The 21,724-nt window shown below is 41.2% G+C and overlaps 1 protein-coding gene across 4 annotated transcripts in view; it reads left to right on the top strand.

Annotated features, from left to right (window-relative positions):
- PCDH10 (protocadherin 10) overlaps positions 1–19,873 on the top strand; it is a 72,794-nt gene extending 52,921 nt beyond the window's left edge. For 2 of the 4 annotated variants that reach the window (XR_011282237.1, XM_069631052.1), the window contains 2 exons: positions 8,986–9,070; positions 18,444–19,873. Coding sequence is in view for 2 of the 4 variants with exons in the window: in XM_069631052.1 (XP_069487153.1) it covers positions 8,986–9,070; positions 18,444–18,471 (113 nt within the window). In the remaining 2 variants the exon portion in view is untranslated. The remainder of the gene's footprint in view (positions 1–8,985; positions 9,071–18,443) is intronic. The other 2 variants (XM_069631054.1, XM_069631053.1) reach the window with 1 other exon arrangement.
- The last annotated feature ends 1,851 nt before the right edge of the window (positions 19,874–21,724 follow it).

The raw sequence follows: 21,724 nt of genomic DNA, 5'->3' as shown, positions 1-21,724 counted from the left end.
CATGAGTGTTATCATTGCAATATAATCACATCTTGGTACTGAGCCTCACTTCCAAGGGGGGAGTAAGAGAAACAATTCCATTTGCCTATTGAAGGGTAATGTTTAAAGCAGAGATCGAATTCTAATATGGCTTTGTTCAAATCTGAGATTAAGCAGGATAGAGTTCTAATGTCTGGTGCTCCAAACACATAACCAAAGTAATGAAAAATGTTTTGGGAATTACCGATACCCGAATCTGAAGATCTGACCTCTCTGGTTGGGGTGTACTTGGTGATATTAAAAGACCCATAGGTATGGACAGTGCATAAGAGAGACTTCGCAAATCTCAAATTCTCAAATATACAGGTCCATGTTTTTTAGATTTTGAAAATGGTTGCTGCTGGTCTGTACTGCTGCATTTTAATTAGTTTCTAAGTTCTGTTAGATTATGTTACCCCCACAGGACCAAGGAAAGTTGCTGTTTTGGGCATGTTAACTGTCTTTTAGTTACCTATAGTCCCATTTTAGCCCAACATACACCTGCCTCTTCTCAACCAATCATTCTCCCCTTCCCTTTCTGCTCGCTCACCTTCCATCTCTCTCTCTTTGGCTGCACAATTTTTATTCATTGTCTTCCTATTTCTTGTACCCTTCATCCTGCATCTTGACTCCATTCCTCCTTCTACTCAGTCTTCTCCTTCCCTTCTATCATAGCCTAAAGCCTCAACTTCGGCATCATAGTTTGGCATCCCCATCTTCCACCTGCGCCCCACAAATAAGATGCTCCCATGATCTCCAACCTGATCTTTACCCCCTGCCTAACACACAATACCTGCTCCCCCTCCTCCTATCCCTCTTTGACTTAGCCTATGGAATGCACCCTCCCTCTTCCTACATCACTGACCACTTTGAATCTTATCACCCTCAACATTCACGTCTTGCTATCACAGAAACCTGGATCTCCCTCATGACTCTGCTAGACTAGCACCTCTCACACTGACTCTGCTACCGTCTCCCACTCTCCTTGACCAGTTGGGAAGGGCAACAGTGTGTGGTTATTTATCATTAAGGCCCTCAACAATTCCCCCTATACCCCTGTCTAACATCAACTCTTCCTCTGCTGAATAGGCCAATATTGAACTACTCCCTCCTATTCCTCTTGCTGTTCTGGCTCTCTATCAACCCCGTTCCTCTCAATTCCTTCTTCCAATGTCTGACCCTTTTTCCTGAATAACATCCTACCCACATCCCCATTGTGATGCTGGGGATTTAACCTCCCCAAGCTGTCTGCAATTAACTATTTTGAACTTAACTCCCTCCTGTCTGACCACTCTGTTTACTCCCTCCACAAGCCGCCTGCCCCCTATGGTGGGGACTCTCCTCCTATGACGTCTGCATTGGGTTTCAGTTAATCTTATCCCCACCAATAGTTTTGTTAAATATATGGTTGTGGGGTAAGGCCGTAGGCGATATTATTAGTGGGGATCATTCATGAAGTTATTGGGACCAGGGGGATGCAGGGGTGTCCCCCTCTCCATTAAAAAAATATGGGGTTTGCAGGGTTGTCCCCCGCAGGTTCCATGGCTTAATATCACCGCAAAAATATGGTGATATTTTTGTATTGCAATATTTTTGCGGGGATGGAACCCTGCATTGATCCTTCTCCCTGTGATGATGCCATGGTTTAATTAAACATTTTGGTCCCTCTACCTTTAAATTCTCAACTGCCTTCTTTAGTGGCTAAGAGGAAATTGTCACATGACTCTTTTACCCGCTATTTGAATGAGGATTTTTTTAAAGTATTTATATTGCGCAGCATGACAGAATAAACTGCATTTGGGCGCAGGTGACGTTAAGAAAAAATGTATCTAATGACCAGAGCTACCTGACTATGATCTGGATGACTGCCACTGCCTAATAATTTAATTAAACATGTATTTTCTAGGGATTTACAGAATTGTGTTAGCTCCATCATGCTCCATAGTTCCCAAGACAGGGTGTTCCATAATCTGGAGCCATAGACCACAAAGCGCCTGCCCCCCCTGGAGAAACAGTGGAAAGGTGGAATAACCAACAACAGCTTGTCTGAGGACTGCAGCAATCAGCTTGGTTTATACCACCCCAGGGTCTCAGTGAGGTATATGGGTGCAAGATTGTGTAGGCAACTAAAAACCAGGCCCAAAATCGTGAGGTAAATCCTCTCTTTAACAGAGAGCCAAGGGAGAGATCTGCACAATGGTGAAGTGGCAGTTGATTTCGAGACTCTATAAACTTGTCTAACTGCAGTATTCGGAGCTCTCTGAAACCTGGTCAGTTGACCTTTTGGAATGCTAACATGCAGTTGATGTTATCAAGTATGGAATTAATTAGTGCCCCACTAAATTAGCATGTTCTTTCTGTGGGACGATAGAAAGAGGAAAGCGCAAAGAATAAAACACAGATTGCACCTTGTCAGCTGATTTTTCACTTGTAAGGTACAAATGACAAATACATCCCAAATTCTTGATTTTAAAGGCATAAGTGAGTCACGATCCCATGAAGCAGGGATGTGGATGGCGCTTAATTTCCTCTGCTAGAAGATGTTTAGGTCCAAGCGTATCACCTCTGTTTTGTTAGAATTGATCTGAAGCCGATTCTGGGACATCCATAGTCCAACTTCCTACAAGCATTGACCTACTTTAAGGAAAGACTCCTTGGAGTTACCAACTCTCAAGTAAATCTGAGTGTTGGCCACATACGAGTGAAAGCTAAGGTTGTGCTTCCTGAAGATGCTCAAAAGCTTTTGAATGTAGAGATTAAACATAAGAGTGAAAGCGAAGGGCCCTGAGGGACACCACAGGTCTGAGGTAGAATATCTGAGAAGTGTCCACCAAATTGCACACGTTGAAGATGGTTGAATATGAAAGAGTTGAACCATTGAAGAGCATTCTCTGAAACTCCCCCTACTGCCCTCAGATGTGATAGCAATATACTATGTGCCCCGTATCAAATGCAGCAGAGAGATCCAACATCACCAAGAAGGATAGTTCGCCATTGTCTGACAGTTTTAATAAGTCATCCCAGACCACCACCAATGCATTCTCCATCCCATGCCCAGAACGGAAACATGATTGATGAGTGTCCTACAGCAAGTTTTTCTCAACATATTCTTGAAACTGCTTAATCACATTTTTTTTCTTTTCCTTCCACCTTTTCAGAACAGATTCCAAACTTTCTCACTGAAATTTATCACTGGAAGGCTCTCTGCTACCTCATGCTGAACTCTTCAAAAATGGAAGTCCTCTTTCTCCAGGCTTCTAATACCATCCCCTCCCCTCTCCTTTTTCCTTCCCACCTGACCTTCTTTCTCCCTCATGCAAGGCTCACATTATGTGGGTCTTTTCTGCTAGTGACCTACGACTGCAACAATTCATCACTCCCATCAACTCTATTGCTTGTATTAACCTCCTCACATTTTTAAATGTGTCCCTTTCTTACTAACCACTCTACAAAAACTGTAATCTTCAATTTAGTGCTCAGAAAGCTTGACTACTGCTCAAGCCTACTCATTAGACTTCCTCTCTACTCAGTCTGCACTCTAGACACTGTCCTCAACATTGCTACCTACACTCTCTACATCCTTTCCAGACTCTTCCCTGCTGTACCTACCAACAAAATTCTCATTGGCTCTTCATGCACAACTGCTATCTATTAAAGTGTATGCTAGCCTACAAAGATATCAATAGTGTTGCTTCTAAGTACCTGTATGATTGTATCGCAGTTTACTCAACATCTTGTTCCCTCCAATCTTCCTCTGCACTCAGCCTCACTGTCCCGTACTCTCCCTTTGCCTTCTCTTGCTTCTACTCTTTTTCCCTACTCACCGCAACCCCACCCACTCCACTGTAACATACTGCACATAACAATCAAAGCCATCACAGCTATGGATCTCTCTCTTCAAAGCTTCACTTGAACCTCACTTACTTGCTAAAGACGGAGCTCCTCCTTTTCTCTTCCCCATCCTCCCTACCTGAACCCACCACTGTCTACATTGATGCCTAATAATGTAATTTTGTATATTGGAATTATACTTCTCTTCAGTTTGAAGCACTTGCCCCTTTTGATTAATGTTACCTCAGTAAGTCACCTGTTTTTTTATTTATATTTTATACTGGCTCACCACGTGTTCTCACCTTTGTGCTATTCATGGGAATGACTTCACTGCCTATGAATGTGTCGTAAGTAATTTCCAGTCGAAATTGACACCCCTGTTCTTCAAATAAATGCAAATAGAAGTTTTGAACAGCTCTCATGGAACCAGACCTACTCACCTTGCTCTGGTCGTTTCACTGCATTTGACAAAACTGGAATTTCCCTTAGATTTTTTGCCATTTTTATTGGGGCAGAACGGTTCAGGAATAATATAGAAAATGATTGTATAGGTAGCAGGGGATCAAGGGAGGCGTGAAGTGGAGTATAGGGGGAATCCCCCATAAAACAAATGATGCAAACATTGCGGGTTAAACAGCTGCTGGAAAGAGATGGGCCTGATCCCGTGGAGCAACCTTGGAGGTATCAGAGGCAAAGAGTAAATAGATATAACATTATCTATCATGGATAATGGTATAAACTATGTTAAATATGACAACAGTAGGGCCTTCTTTCCAGGTTCCCCATAGTCCCCTTCATAGCATGATAAACACTGGGCGTGGGAGGATAGCTCAGGGGCAACGGGCTCGCCTTGGAAGCAAGACAATGCAGAGCAACACAGGTTTGATCCCCGGAACCGTGGTTAGAAACATCTGAGTATTAAGCATGTTATAAATAACCAATTACAATTACTCAGCATTTAAAGCTCCAAATCTCATGTTTTTCTTCAGCTAAATGATTTTCTAGGTGGCAATGTAAGCCACGTATAAGGGAAGACTAGGATGATATAAAAGCGCTACACGTGCATTTCTAGGCCTGGGTCTTTGTGAATCTATATAGTACAGTCAATTCCCCTCTGCCAACCTGAATCTCAAATGTTAGCTTAAGGGAGCTTAACAATGGAGGAGCCATGTTTTTGTGTTTGGCTCTCAGCCCAAATATTGCTTTAGAGTTTGTAGTTAGAGAAATGGTACTGCAAAGGAGTAAAATGTCTGGTTGTGTCCGCTATGTGCTCTCGTGTTCTCTTTTGCATGGTTTCAACACACCCCTGCTCACAAAGACACACACTAGCATTGTGGAAGATTTAAAAGCCTGACCACCCCTGAGACATACTCCTTTTATAATTTCACATAAAAGGGTGCAGACTAGCACTGCCCAGACAAATGGACTTCCCACTAACTTTCCTGCTCTTCATACAGCCACCTCCAACGTTCTCAGAGTCTAATGAACACAGCCTACATAGGGAACATAGGGTATATTTTCTCACTATAGATGGTATTCTTCATTATACCTTTATAGCTTGCACCACTAAGTCTCTCCATGAGCTAAAATTAAGTCTAGCATGCCTTGACCTGGAGCAAGCTCTTAATAATAACCTTTTTGACATCAAAGTGCCAGGTGGTTTTTTGACCACTCCATTCCCTTTCATCCAGTCACTAAAACACACAGTCTCTTCTTAACTAGCGACACTTGAATTAGCCGTGGCACTCATAGAATTTACTTTCTGGAGTTTGACATGGGGTACAGAATATAGAGTTGCCCGGGTACTTATGCCAACAAACATCCAGGACTTCACGAGCACACTGCAGATTCCATCATGCATCCATTGTGAGCTAACCTACAATTATCGCAAACTCAATTATCACAACACCAAAGGGCACATCCTCCTCCTCTCTTTTGCAGAAGCGTGGGTGTTCTAAGTGGACTGACATGCACCCATGTTGTCGTTACTAAACATTCTTCCTCCGCTACGCCCTCCCCTCAATTTCTAGCATTTATTTTCAACTTTTCAATCTCTTAACACCCCTTCGTTCATTTTCTTTCGTCCAGTACACTGTCTGCTTGTATGCCACAATCAGCTTTTGCATTCCAAGGGGCGCGTTAGCACCAAAAACAGAGATAGCCAGGAATATTATCGTATAGATGGGTTGTTGCAGGCAACAAACTGTGCACGCTGTAAGGCACTGGGGAGGAAAGTGTGACTAAGAAGTGTTGGTGCTCTAATTCACCATGGCAGCATTTCTTCAGACTTCCAGGTCAACTGCCAAGGTCTCTCTACTTGGGGTGTGGGAGGAGACCTAAGCTGTAACATTCCCTTTAGCAACATCAGAGCTATTTGTCTATCAGTGCTTCTTATTTCTGCACGCATATTGAAGTTAAGGCTTTACAATGAAAAGGTAACCTTAGCACTGCAGATACATACTACCTCATGAACACTCCATAGATGTAAATAGTTTTGAAGGAACCATTATATGAACCCAGCCTGGTTCAGCCAAAATGAATGTTTGGATCGTGGATCGTTACCATCTGAGAGTCATTACAGGTGACTGATGCATGCAGTACCGCCCAACTGCATAATTTGTTCATCAACAAATTATAACTTGTGGGCCACTGTGAACAATGAATCAGAAGTGGGATCCAGCTGACGTTAGCACTCTTTTAGAATGTTTCTGTGGTACCAGCCAATCAGGCTGCAGGAATTCCTGGCACTAATAATCTCTGGTAGTGTCTGTAATTCCTGCCTCCAGGAAGCCTGGAGGCAGGAATTACAGTCCAGCAAAATTCGATTTCTCCTCACACCCGCTGGCTCATCTCAGTCTCCCTGTGTGCCACCTCCCTCTACCAAATCTTTGCCTCTCCCGCTCAGTTCCCACATCCCATGGCATGTATGTATCCAGTGCATGCTGTCACATGGCTCGACCAGCTTCAACTCGCCCAAGCTGGCCCACCACATGCTCTGTCTGTCATGGTATGTCTCTTCTTTCTAGTGTGGCTTCACACGCTGTGCTCCAGTTGTCATAGCAATCAGTACTCATTGGAAGCCAGATGACAAATGTTCTCTTTTCTCTTTTTAGTTTGGGCTACTAGTGCCACCTGTAAACAAACTATTGCATTAGAGTACAGAAACTGAGAAATGGCATAGGAGGGACACAGAGCTTGTAGTTGTTGTTTGGTTAATTGTGCACCCATTCACTGCTCATTGCCATGCTAATCACTATGGCTATTCCCACCCAGTTCCTGGCCCTCCGTACCCAAAATTCCTCCTCGTGGAAACTGTTTCAGCTCACATTACTCAAGCCTTACCATCAAAATGTACACTCGCAAGTGCCTGCCACTGTTTTCTCAAAGCTGTCTGTTGGTAGTTAATGACTTAATTGGAATTGTAATAGCACTACTGGTGTAATAAAAAGGCCTTAACCAGGTCTGCCTTCAGCCACACAAGTTAATAAGCACAATGCGTGTCCTTCACCGAAGTACTGCTAAAACAAGCATTGACATAGCCAACAGTTGTGGCTTGTGAATACGTATTTGGCATTTTCCAAGCACTGCTATTACATGCCCAGATACTTGCACCATTTTGCACCTGCTACTATCAATAACCAGTTAATACCACAACGGCAGTCCCTGGCTAGTGCCTTTCCCATAGCTACACAAAGCCCAAACAGTTGCCATTGCCAATACTTTTTTTATTTCAATTGTGGCTGCACACACAACACAGGCTGGTGACCCGCACACAAGTAAACGCCTTAGCTCCTGTGGGGAACAGTACGTGTGCCTTAGCTTTCCTTAACGGCTCATATTTTGCTCTGGACCATTTAATCTGGCTTTCTGGGAACCACATGGGCAGGACTGCTGTGCTTACTATCCCACCCTCTCACGTGAAGGATCAATTTTTCCCTTAGCCAACATTGTACCTTCTGAATGCTCATTCAGAATACTTGTTTTGAACCCTCCACTTCGCATGTGGGCCATAACTCGGATGCAGGCCGATAGTGCTTTTGAAAACCCTATATCCAGTATGTAACACCACAGTCATTCGCTGCTTAAACATCCATTCAAGTTCATACGAAAATAGACAGATTTCCCGAAATCGTTTTGGTTGTAAATTTGTGATGCCATTTTGTATAGGTTTCTGATGGCTCATCCACCTCCCAGACATTAATTGGAAATGCCTCAATTCAGTGTTCATACAATACGTTTTCATTGAAATTAATGTTTTCATTGTTTTATGTAGTTCCCCCAAAACCTTGATATCAAAAATGAGTGAATTTTTAGCATTACAATTGTAATCTTTGTTTTGAGTGTGTTTTCAAAATCGTGCGGTTAACCTGGAGGAAGCTGGTGTCAGCTATTTTGTTTGTTAATCTCCCAAACATCAAGCAACCATCCAACCCCCTCATTTTCAAGTTGTGCCTTGAGTTGACCAGGCAGTCTGTGGATCAGAGGCAAGCATTTTGACAGCTGCTAACATTATACAAAAATGTTTTCAGGATTGACATGGTCTATGTAAGATTTTCTTTTAGGACATTATGAGCAGATGTCCCTTTCCAATATTTTGCTCTCCTCTATGCAGAGGGTCATTGTTCCCATGCCAAGTTGATATGATTACAGAACTTACATTAGGAGGACGGTAATAGCTGATTGTTCTATGAATGCTACTTTCTGCATCAGTGAGATGTTTATGTAATGGTGATTACCATAACAGTACTACACAATAGGAAATGGTTTCCAGACATTCTCGCAATCCTCTGTCTTTTAAAAAATAAAATGAGGATGCCTTCAATTATTCATCCTCCTCCTCATTCCATGTGTTATGTCTCTGTAAACTAACAAAGGAACATTAATCAGGGAAAGAAAAGTGTTGAAAAGGAGGAATGTATGGATGCATGTTTTGCAAAGTGTGAGTCGGTGGGAGAGAGGGGTGATAGAATTGTTTAAATGGAAGAAATGTGCATTTCCAGCAAATAATTGGCCGATACCTAGGATGTACTTAGTTCATAATAGCATAGATTAACTTGCGAATACTTAATATAAACCCACATATTTCACTAGGATGCTATAATCCCAAAACATTTTCTTTTTTACTGTATTATATAGACATTGACTGGAGGATAAAAGTGAAAAACTATTCCAGGGTTGCCATGTCACGGACTTCTAAGCAAAGAGAGGCACCTAACCAAAGGTGGGCTGATGCATGTAACCATTCATACTAAAATGTATATTTTATAAACACAATACAGAAAATGAAGCCTCATTTTTGTAAATCAAACCGTCATTGTCTGAAGCAGCTGCATTCTTGAGGTGTGCAACGGCTCCGTCAACACCCTTTCTAATGTAAAGAGCAAGGGTCAATGGATTGACCAATAGTGAATGGAGGTATGAACTGAATATATCGTGACCTTGGGTCGAATCAAACTGATATCATTTTAATGAAGCACCCCCGTTTTGAACTCACAGATGCTTATAGCGGTGGCCGTCAGTGGCAGCCACGGGATGTGTAGTTTTCAGACTGCTCCGAACACAGGCTTGTCCCAGTGAATGCAGACAATGTTCAGAGTAGCCCGATTGGCGCAGCAGCCCGCACAAGGTGCGAAGGCGAAACATTTGCCTTTTATTCACTCATAAAGAAAGGAAAACACATTTACCTGGATCAGCCTCATCATCACAAAATACACAGCATCATTGTTTGACACATTTAACCACCTTCTTGTTTTTATTAGGTGTAGTTCGCCACTGCATATTCCATATGTCACTTATTCTGCAATGAATACCCATAACTTCTTACCGGGCTCCCTTATCTAGTCCCTTACTTTGCCTCAAAACTTGAATTGATCGCCCCGTTTAGTGTCCCTCTTTAACACCAACTAGCCACAGCTGTCTCTTCTAATGCCCCAACATGTCTCTCATAAACAATCCCCCCTTCCTCTGAAATGAGTGGCTTCCCTTATTGAATAGCCCCCTTTACTCACTACCAACACCATCTCTTTTAGTAAATATGCAGTTGTTTAATATCACAATGCATTCCCCATCCAACATATCAGCTTTAACAGCCTGAATCACCCAGGCCAGCACATATCCCATTCCATTTGCCTAATCCACGACTTCCTTTTTAATAATGTGAATGGTTTCTAATTGCTACCCAGATTACTCATACTGTCTTCACTTAGCAATGAGTGGAAACGATGTTTGTGCTTACATTGACTGTATCAATCTATAGTCAATTCTATTCAATCCTAATTTACTGTATTTACTGAAACATGTGTGTATAGGCGCATTATAAATGCCATATCATATCATATTGCACTTCAACAGCTCAGAACCCATGTATCATGATATACATACGCCCCTATCCACTGGCTATTGATCATGGAAGAATAAAAGACACAATTCACAATACTGTAAAATATCATGTAATTTACACAATGTACATCTCTTTAATCATAACGTTCTCGTTTTAGTCATGCCCTTATATATAAGTAAAACACATGACGGTAGTTGGCTGTAGTTTCTTCTCACACCCTTCCCAGTTCTGCCTCTCCCTTCCTGTCCTTCCCACATCGAGATCCTTAGTGGCCCTTTACCTATTCTCTCATCATATTATTGCAACCCCATATTAATGCGCTCTACTGAGGCTTTGACAATGTCTTATGTGACGTACTACATGCATGGAGATCACATTGTACACTACACGTGATCATATGAATTGAACAACTTGATGCAGAGCATCGTCACAGTGTATCTTTTCACAAATGTGTTTTTTTCTGGTTTAAATGTCGAAAGAAGGTTTGTAAAATATTTGTGATTTGTTTTTATTTGTATAGCAAGATAATAGTGGTACGTAAGCACTTATTTTGTCTTCATGACTAGGCACTGCACATTCTTTAAGGTGACCTTGCGGAATAAGGGAGTAGTAGCACATAAGAGCAAACAGTAATGTGAGCGCTGTAAACACAGCACTGGGTTACAATACAGACTCGTTGTGACATATTTTCCAATGTACAGATGGCAGAATAATCTAATACAAATGAAACAATGAACACGTTGGTAAAAGGAGGTTCTGCATGGTTCTGCAGTTCAACATTGTTGCTCGGGCAACATCAGAAACAAATCTCAAATATTGGGTCAGACCCAACAAAGTCACTGTAAAGAGCACATCAGAGCAGACGATTAATCTGGATCAGGTAGTAGTCAATGTAGAGAGTGAAGGACTGTATGAGCCTATCTGCCCTGATGTTGCTTCAATCTCTCTTACCTTTTTTGGGGATCTGATACCAATATAGGAAATTATTTTAATAAGAGCAAATACGCTTGTGTCACTATGCAGCTGAAATTTGGATATTGTAAACTGGTAACAACTCTCCAGTGAAGCTGCAACAACCATGTCAACTGGCTTTTATTATGCAAATAGCGAGTCTGTGAATCTATTTTATAATATAAAGTGCATAACATCAAGCATAGTGTTAAGTGTAAGAAGAAAAAAGAAACAATACACACAAATGCTTCAAAGAAGTTTTAGTAGCAGAAACTAACGTTCACTTTGGTCGTGATATTAGAACCCTGTGGGTGGAACAGAAGCAGTCAAGTCCGTTCACTGTTTTAATAACCGAGGCGGCAGCTGCAACCCCTATAAACCATATGCCCCTGGGTAATGGTACATTCTGACTCTAGTTGACAAAGTTCAGTAGCGTGACACTCTTGTCCCTGTCACTCAAGGAGACAGAGGACATCTCATCCTTCAGTCTGATATGAGGAGAAGCCTCACAACAGAGGTGACAGTTCCAAGACCATGCAGGCTTTTCCCAGGCTCACACGTCTTCGACCGTATTATTCTAGATGCACACATGATTACGTGTGTGCGCGCACACACACACACGCGGTCGTACCGATGGGTTAGTCACACAGGGTGACTATCAAACTGCTGCACTGCATTGCCTAGCAACTATAAGGGCACCAGCCATTTTATTTAGAGGCTGGCTGCCTTACCTCTAAGCCTGGCAGTAATACTGGAAAACCCAACAATACACATGCTTACTTGAAGCAAGCAGCCATTTGCGTGTGAGGCTAACTAACAAAACATCTTTACATATTGGTGTGGGGCAATAATTTCCCCAGCCTTATATCGCTATGCAGGATGAGCTGCAGCTAATATTAGCTCCTGGCTATAAGGCATCACATAGAAAGCAGGTGCTACCGCTAGGGAATGAGGAGCCAGCTCATACTTTGCCACAAATCTAGATTCTGTATGAATTTCAAACTAGTGTTTTATCCATACTACATTAAGTGGCATCTGTATGTGCCCGAATATTTCTTTATGCACATCTGCCACATAGGTATATTTCGTCTAGCACAATTTGGGAGGGTGGTCAAAAGAACCACTGAATCTGTGCTTAGGTTCATGAAAGGATGTTTTGTAAAAAAAAAAAAAATATTTTCCGTTCATAACTCATAAAGTCATACCCTTGGGGGAATAACTCTACCAACTATATTGTTCCTAAATGGTGAAAGCATTCATGCTAATTCCTACCAATTGTTCCACCCTTCACAAAGTAAAACATATTAAATAACCACACAGTTCACACTGCCTATGACCCCTCAAAAACCAGGCATCCTGTCCACCTTTAATCATTCAGACCTACTGGCAATACCTTTCCTCGTGGTTCTCCGGGTCCGCTTTTCCAAACCTTAGCGCCTATATCTGACTTCCGAGCTTTCTGTAATTTCTGCATCCTTGCATTCTCTATTCTCCTCTATCCTTCAGGTAACCAGACACTCTGCCCAGCCTGGATCATTAGTGACATAGCCTATGCTTTAATTAACCTTTCCTTACAAAACTGTCTCCTAACCTATTGATACACCAGGGCTCGGTAAAACCCTCTCCAAGTGGCATTTGCCTGACGGGAAACCTTTTCACCCAGCAAATACAATGCAACTCGAACTTTACTCCACAAACCATCTCCTGATTTCACTGTTCAATGTGTTAATATTGTGGGTTGAGGGTTCATAGCTGCATGTGTTTTCATCCACCACCACTCACTTTGTAGTGTGGCAATGTAATATTTAGAGCAGTTGTTGCCTGTCCATCTATTTATTGCAATTGTAATTTTCATTTATATAGCGCCTTTTACCATCACTATAGTCTCAATGCGCTTGTAGTTGGAACGCCCTCGTGGACCACATGTCGAAGGCTCCAGATTTTATGGTATTTATTTTAGTGCCATGTCCGTAATATTTGGGGGTCATTTTATATGTATTTCTCTACATTTATGTTTTATTCATTTTTTAGAAAAAAATGTAATCACATTTTTTTAAGACGTGTTCAAAATCCAAACCTATTTAAAACACACACGCGCACACACACTTGTGGTATGCAAATTAAGCTGGGTTCTCGCACATCAAATCCAGCTCCATTCATACCTTTAAAACAAATGTATACTCATGTGACTGTTGCTGACCCGACATGCATCTTGGTAGCAATTTAAACAGCTTCAAATGAAATAACACCTGCTTTTGTGCACTTGCTGTGCTTGCAGACTGCAAATATATTGGTCTGCAAAACATGCATGGCAGCATGGTGATCCAAGCAGGCAGGCCCATTTTCGTTATTTTTTTTTCCTTTTGTTTTTACAAATAAGTACAGATGGAAAACATTGATTTCCAGCTCTAAGTGTAAAGCTCAGTATAAACAGAAAACAAGGGGCCTTATTTAGGACTCAATATCACTATTGAGTTATTTTAGCATAGCCAAAGTGACCTGAGCCATTACCAACTATCATGAAAAGTGTTCATGTAATATAGTCCTAATTTCGTCCCCCTCTACTCTCTGCAGACCATTTTACTTCCACCTCATTCACAGGCAGTCTTCCTAACAACCTCCTCTGTACCTGACCCTGTGCCATACATGTTGGTATGCTGCATTTCCAGACACTGTCCTCAATGATAGGCCCTTTCCCAACACTTTTTTTCCTTAAGAAATAAAAAATAATGCTGGTAGAGCTTCATGGCATATTATAACGTGCCCGAATTAACCCCTTGAATCTGATTGCAATAAATGGCATAACCTAAACGCTGCAGTCACTCAACCTCCTTGCAATGTAACATACAGTGTCAATGACCCCCCCCACCCCTCTTGGCCCTCATTCATAAGGCCTGGGGACAATTGCATGTCTGCACTCTCTCGGGCAACTAACGTCCATTACACTTTAAGAACGAGTCTTGTTGACTTCCACTATTGGCGAGCGCTGAAACTGGGGATCTGTGTAATGCTGTTGCGTAAAACTACTGCATTGGTGTACAGATAGTTAGAGATGGCATATGAGGTGGGACACAAAGCTTAAAGGTGTTGTTTGGTTTTTGCCCACCCATTGACTGCCCATGGCCATTCTAATCCCTATGGCCTTTTGCCACCCAGTTCCTACCACTCCCCGTTCAAAACACCGTCTCCTGGGAACTCTTTGATCTCCTTCTAATCAAGCTTTTACCATCAGACTTTGTGCCTGAAGTGCTTGCCAGTGTTTTTTTCAAAGCAGTCTTCTGAAATTGAATGACTTAATTTGAGTTATACGCACACTACTCATGTAAGAACCATGTATCAACCAGGTCTGCCTTTAACCATTCGATTTATAAGCACTATGCATGACCTTCACTGAAGTCCTGTCAAAAACGGGCATTGGCAAAGCCAACATATTTATTTGCTTGGGTATAATTATTAAGCATTTTCCAGACACTACTATTAGATGCCCAGGTAATCACATCATTTTTGCGCTTGCTACCATTGATGGCCAGTTAATACCACTATGCCAATGCCTGGCAAGTGCCTTTCCCATAGCTACACAAACGTTGGCATTACCAAGTCTTGTTGTTACATATTGCCAGTCTATGTTCTTCCTCTGGGGGCAAAACAAGATTTTCTGTAGGAAAGAGGATGTTGGACTGTGCTTCTTTAAATTAGATGCGGTACAAAGAGAGCTTAAACCTTATAAATTACACATTCAGGCTGTGTGTCATGTTAAAAGGTAATCTAGAAGTTTGGGGTATTTTCAGTATAACAGTGCAAAACACTTAATGCTTAGGGTATGCGTTCCCTGTGTGAAAGGGAATCCGGCCAACAAGATTTCTTTGAGAAGTGTATTTTCTACCTTTACCAGGAAGATTGTGGCATGTACAACATGTTCACTTCCCGGATGAACATAGGTAGGGACAGAAGGGTGTTTTTGTTGTTGTTTTTTTGGTCCGAAGGAGACCTCTGCGAGGTTAACCTTAGCCAAGTGAATAAATCTGATTCACTCCCCACAGAAGCCAAGAGCTTAATGAAAGACAGTCACATGATTCCATGCCCTGGTTGCATTGCAAGAAATGCCATAGTGATTTTAGTGCCTTACTTCCCCTTCAGGCCTCACATGCTGCATATCCAGGTTCTAATCTGTCACAGTAAATATTTGTTTTTTATGTGTATTTGTGTTCTGTAAAGCTAACGAATACAAATGAGTTTCACTTCGCCTAAGGTAAAGAAAGGATGTCGGGAGACGATGGCCCAGCAAGTTAAAAAGTATAAGGGAGTGCAGTTGACCAATGGCTGATGAAAGTGAAAAGTTCAGCAATTACATCACTTGGGAAGACATAATGGACAAGGTGCAATATTTCCAAAATGTCACTACGGTAGTGGTGATATAACTTCACAGAACCTGATAGCAAACCCCAAAAAAGTCAGAAGAAAGTACTCGTTTGGGTGGGAAGGGCAGGGTCCTAGTATATTCGGGTAGACACCTCCTGAAGTGCCCTGAGGGCCATCCTCTCACTCCTCACTCCTCTGTTCTTGTGTACATTCTTTTTTTCACTAGTACTCATCTACAAGGCCTTTCCTGTCTTCTGGATTGTCACTAATGCTGCCTTGGTCTTTCTTCATGTGATTGGCACATTGACGGTTATCGTTTTCTTATGTTTCAAAGATGTGTACCCCATTACCATAAACGCAATGACCCATGCGCCATCTGGGATGGGTTATGGCATGGGCCGAGGGAGTCTCTCGTACGTCTACACATCTGGCACACCCTGCAAGTTAAATTGAGGGGGGTTCATTACGGATGTCAGGTTATAATTATTAAAAAAGCATGTGCATTATACAAAGATACACATGTTAACCACCTAGTAACAGAGGTAAACATTGTTATTCGTGTGTCTGGCACACACGCCAATGATCCTATGTGGCTTAATTAAAATCTTAACTATCATTTCTGAGATGCTTGGTTCTGCGTTTTGAGATCTGAGAAAGAGTGGCTTGTGTGATTGAGACTGCAATAGCTTGCCTGGCATGGTTCATTCAGAATCTTGAGGAGCAAGCATGCTTCTCGTTCTTGAGAAGGAAAACAAAGTAATTGTAATGTAGCACGTACAACTTCTGGGTTGTTGTGGTAGTCCACAATAAAAAAACAGTGTTTACTGTTACGCAACTTAATGCCACGCAATATTTCAACCTGCATGATGTTGAAATTGGGAACTTTGTGCTTTATTATTGGTGAAATAATCATTAATATACCAATCATCTATTGTTTCCAAGGCAGTGCACAGGATGGCTATGCTTGACATATTGCATAGATTATTATTATTACACCTTTGTTTACATAGCGCTTCGCGAGTAATGCTTATGGCTTATGTAATAATAGGTGTCATTATTACCCAATTCAATGGAACACAATGTATCAACCTGAGGATGATGAAAGTCTGAATCGGCTCTTCCAGGTTTCCAACATGGGTCTGTGGTTTGCCCACCTGTCTGTGAGTGGTTGACTCGCTGAGCAACTTTTCTGAAAATACAGTCAGGTTTTCACTATGTCGACACTCTATGTCCACACTATATATAGACGAAATGACTTGCATGTAAACACGCCAGAATGTACTTTTCAGGGGCTGGGCTTAGATACTGAAGTGTCAAAAGGAAAGTGTTTCCCTCATCAGCTGTTTTGAGGGTGTCTGGCATTTTCAGCATAGTGTTTCTGTGAATGTGGGGAACATGGCTGTAGTTGCTCTTTAGCGCGGTGACAAGTGACTTTGCACTGGTGCAAAAGTGGTGCAAACTCACTTTGCACTGCAAAAAATACTTTACACCGCTCTTTCTATCACAGTGTTTTTTGGCAGTTCAAAATGACTTTGCACCATGCTAAGGGTTCCATGAATCGGGCCCTAAGTGTCTCGAGGAGTGTTTGTGATTAGGCAACCAGAATGGTGTTTAAGTCCTTGGATATGGTGGGGAAGTTGGCACAAGGTATTGAGTATATGTTGGTTTAAGTGAGAAATTATTCGTACTGCTTTTATGAAAGGTTTTTATTAAGGGCTTAGCCGATAGAGATGGGCACTGCTGCAAGTCAGAAAGTCTCGAGGGGTCCTTTAACACTTTGAGTGTCGTGAAGATGTATATGTAAACCCAACACTTGTACCTATTTTGTTTGTATGTACATATAACTCCTAGTTTGGGGGTTGGGAAACTAAGCCCTGTGCCACCAAAGTCCCAGAAAGCTTTTTTTGGCACTCTGGACCCCAGGGGCATGGAGGGATGGGCACTCAAAAGGTTAATACGCGTGAGTAAAATCAATTCCAGAGTATAATCCAACATCGTGTGAGAATCCGCCAATAAGGCTTATTTTGCTGGATAAATTTAGGGCCGGATTCCTGGAATTTATTTGCACGGTTCAAAGTGCCTTTGCACTGCTGAAAAGTGACTTTGCACTGCCGACACAAACCCTGATTCATGGAACTGTGCAAAGTATATTTTTGTAGTGCAAAGTCAGTGAAAAGTCACTTTTCAGCAGTACAAAGTCACTTTAAACCATGCAAAAATGTCCATGAACGGGCCCTTAATCTTTAATGTCTTGCCATTCAATTACAAAAGGTTCCTTTATCAATGGAGTAAGGGTCCCTTCTCATTACAAACTATTACAAGAATCCACATCAGTTGACCTCCACTTGCCAAGGAAAACATCAGATTTACTCTTGGTTTAGCCAAACGTATTCTATCATCAGGGAACACAGGATGAATGTATAAGCTTCTGGTCTCTGGATCAGTGTGTTGTATTTGCGTCTCTGAGTGTAATCCCCTGTTTTCATTTTGACCGTGTCCACTTCCCTTAAACACACCTGGTTAAACCACTATTTCAAACCCATTTGTGGTTTACATGTATGTATTGTATTAATTGTTAGTACACTGTATGTTCACGTCAACAACACCTTTTATCAAGAATATTAATCACGATGAGTAATTTACATTTCTATAACGTATTTTTCTGGAGTTAGTCTACTTAGCAGTAGAACAAAATCTTTTTGACTCAAAGCCTAGAATTATTTTTTGGGATTCTACAGAACAATAATACTAATACATAGTTCTGATATTTATGAACTTGGAAGAATACCGTGGGTAGCACATATTTTAAGTAAGTTGTGCACATTCATTAAAACTACTCGCAAAGTGTGTATATCTCTAAATGTACTATTGTATTTAAACTGTAATCTCTCCTTGTATGGTGTTTTCATTGTTCTGAATACTTTCTATTGTTTTCTTTCTACAGCGCGGAAAAGGATATGCTAGTCAAATGAACAGGACTTAAAGAAAGCAGCATGATTTGCACAAAAGGCGACCAACAAAAGCATCAACTTTTCAACTTCATTATCTTGGCCATCCAGTTTTCTCTAACCTGGAGGATTAGTGTTCTGTTGGAGACATCATGGCCAATGATTGGACCTCGTTGCTCTCAGCAGGCCTGAGAAATGAGTTGAAATGTGTGGGACTATGGAAACTACAGAGGCCACTCAGGGTGCCTCTCTGATCAGTGTGTGCCTGTTTACAGCACTATATATCGTTCTCCAAAATGTCACTGAGCCCTTTCGATGTTTATACTCACCACAAGAAGCCAACCGTTCAGATGGAAGAACTATGTGCATTCTGAATGCAATATCACTGTTTTAAACTTGACTGTTTTTATATGATTTTTTGTGTGATCAAGTGTTTCCCAGACTATTCAAACTTTACAAGAGATTGTGGTCATTTTCTGTTCACCTGTGGGTCATAACCATGTTGTTACTCGACAGACCCACAAAATATCAAAGACATTCTGTAGTTTATACACCGTGTTGCAAAGTGTTTACTGTACTATTTCAAAGCTTCTAAATAAATATAAATATATATATATTATATATTATATATAATTTTCCGAAACGTTGTACAACTTAGTTGATTTTATATATTGATGCGTACAAAATCACACACTACACAGCCGAGTAACAAAATAAACCGGAGTTCCCTGGATGTCCTTGGCAAAAAAAGAACGCCATTTACAGTATGCCCGTTTTCCACATTGGGTCAGATTTGTATTTGTCCTTGTATTAGAAGAAAACAGGAAGTCAAAGCTGTATGAACTACACCAATTTGTGTAAAAGTTGTACAGAATTATCAATGCCAAAGATGCAGCTCTCAATACTACCAGATTTAGCACTATTAACTGTCAAGTTATTTTTCATTTTCCATTATTTCGACTTTTTCTGCAGCTTTTAGTTTACGGTGGCATCCACGTTTTTATAAAAGGATCTATGAACTCACCTGTTTATGTTGTTCAGAACAACACTGGGTATCTGTACAGTTTGCAATGTAAAATATATAACTGAAGATGACTATTTTAAGAAAAATCCCCAGAACATATAACTTAACCGTACCTTTCGTTAGCATAGTTTTGTGGAAACTTAAATATATAAATATATCTTCTAATCCTGGCTAGAAATGTTTTTGATAGTGGAGAGATCATAAGGTATAATGTTTTCCAATCCATTTTTTTTTTACACAGAGGAAGTTTCAGCTTAGCAACATGGCACATTATTAAACACTTCAATATTATCTGTGTCTATGATAATATTTTTTCATGGTTTAAAATGTAATTACAGTAACTGTTCTATTATTAGAAGCAAGTTATTCATATAGACAAAGTAAAGTTTACCTTTACATTCATGTCAACAGAATTTTGAGTCTCACTGGAAAAATATTAAAGCTGGTGACTTTTAATTTATTTTTCCATAATTGAAAGTGTGTTTGCCAATGTCTTCTGTGCAAGTCTTCCCAATGTGTCTTTCTCTGAAAGGTTATAGGAGCCCCATCCAATAGAAATGCTGTTTTCTTTGTATACTAACGTCATTGCAAATTCTGAAGATTGAATACCAACATGTGCAAAGGAATACGTTGGTGTCCTCTGTGTTGCCAGTTGTTTAGTGTTACCTAGCGATCCAGTTGTTTAGCATTACTTAGAGATCTTTGAGCAGCTTGTCCAGTCAAAGTTCGAGGCCACTCCCTTTTAAAGCCTGTTGCCTCCATGATAATCAAATGTTCATTTGGTGCTACAGATCACTGGATATATGCCAACTCCACTTAGCAATTTAATTTTAAACTTCACATCAGCCTTGGATTTGCAGAACAGAACTTGCTATAGATTCCTATTTTGGTAACAACATGTCTTTGAAGTGTCAACCAGAATATGTGGATTAAGTTTGTGTGGCCTCTCAGTATTATTGGGATACAAAGCTCGCTTGTCCCGTTGATGCACTACAAACATTGGAAACAGAAGCAGTGCTGAGGTTGCCAAGGAAGATATGTCATTATTAATTCGAACACTTCTCACTATGACTTTCTTAGCAATCCCGAACGGTATTTACAAGACGTTACTTTGCAAACATTACAGGTATTACACAGAGTGCCACATATGGAGTGATACATACATTTCATTGCCATCCAACTGCAATGCTGAGTGGGCCTATCTGTGCATTCGTCTGTGGGATTTAACAAGGCTCTGTTGAATACATTAGAACAAATTGTCATTTGCACACAAGTACATCTTGGATTTGTGTATGGTGTTTGTATAGAGTGATCCTTAATCAAAAAGAACTGACTACTGTGCAAAAATGGGGGACCAGTGCATGGAAATAGAAAGGATGGGGAGATCAATGCATGGAAATAAAAAGGATGGGGAGAGAAGAATGAGAAGTATATCTGGGGATGAATGAGATTTTCCTTGAAACATTCAGTTCTCAAACTATGTGTTTGGTAGGCCCCGAGATTAGGGCAAAGTCTGAAATATATGTTGGAAGGGGTTGACCTTTAACTAAAGCTAGTTGTTAGCATATTGTTGGATTTAAATATCAAGGTTACTGAGGGGTTTCCAGAGTTGCTATATGTAGATGATGATACAGTCAGGGTATAGAATTACCCTTGTGGGACTCTGTAGGTTATTCGTTATCATTGAGATCTGTTTGTGCCCCTCTGGATGGAATCCAAGTGATTTGCCTGCGGCTGAAACTACCACAGGAAAAACGTTTTCATGAGAAAGGTGCGAACTACCAAAGGTTTGCACCTTTCTCATATGAACACTCACACCCACACACACAACACACCCACAACACCCCCCAACCCACACCCTCAGCACACCCCCACCAACACCCCCAACATAAACCCCACTTACCTTCATCTTCACGCTGGGTTCCTGCAGCGCCAGTTCCCTTTCACTTCCGTGATCGGGAACCAGTGCTACAGGGTCCTTTTCTTTTCATTTAATTTTTTTTAACAGAAGGCTGCAGGGGCACAATAAAGTATAGTGAGCGGGGCGATGCAGGGACACCCCCACAACCCCAGTTTTTTGTTTTGGTTTTTTTTAAACGGAAGGCTGCAGGGGTGTCCCCCACAACCACCGCTCACTATACCATGAAGTGTAGTGAGCGGGGTGATGCGGAGGACACCCCTGCAGCCCTGTTTCTATTTTTCAATGCTACCACCAAAGGTTTGAACTTTTGGTGTTCAAACCTTTGGTGGTAG

The sequence above is a fragment of the Ambystoma mexicanum genome, chromosome 6q (assembly GCF_040938575.1).
Source record: "Ambystoma mexicanum isolate Mex_15411 chromosome 6q, UKY_AmexF1_1, whole genome shotgun sequence".
Lineage (NCBI taxonomy): Eukaryota > Metazoa > Chordata > Amphibia > Caudata > Ambystomatidae > Ambystoma > Ambystoma mexicanum.
This window is presented reverse-complemented; position numbering and strand designations above follow the sequence as displayed.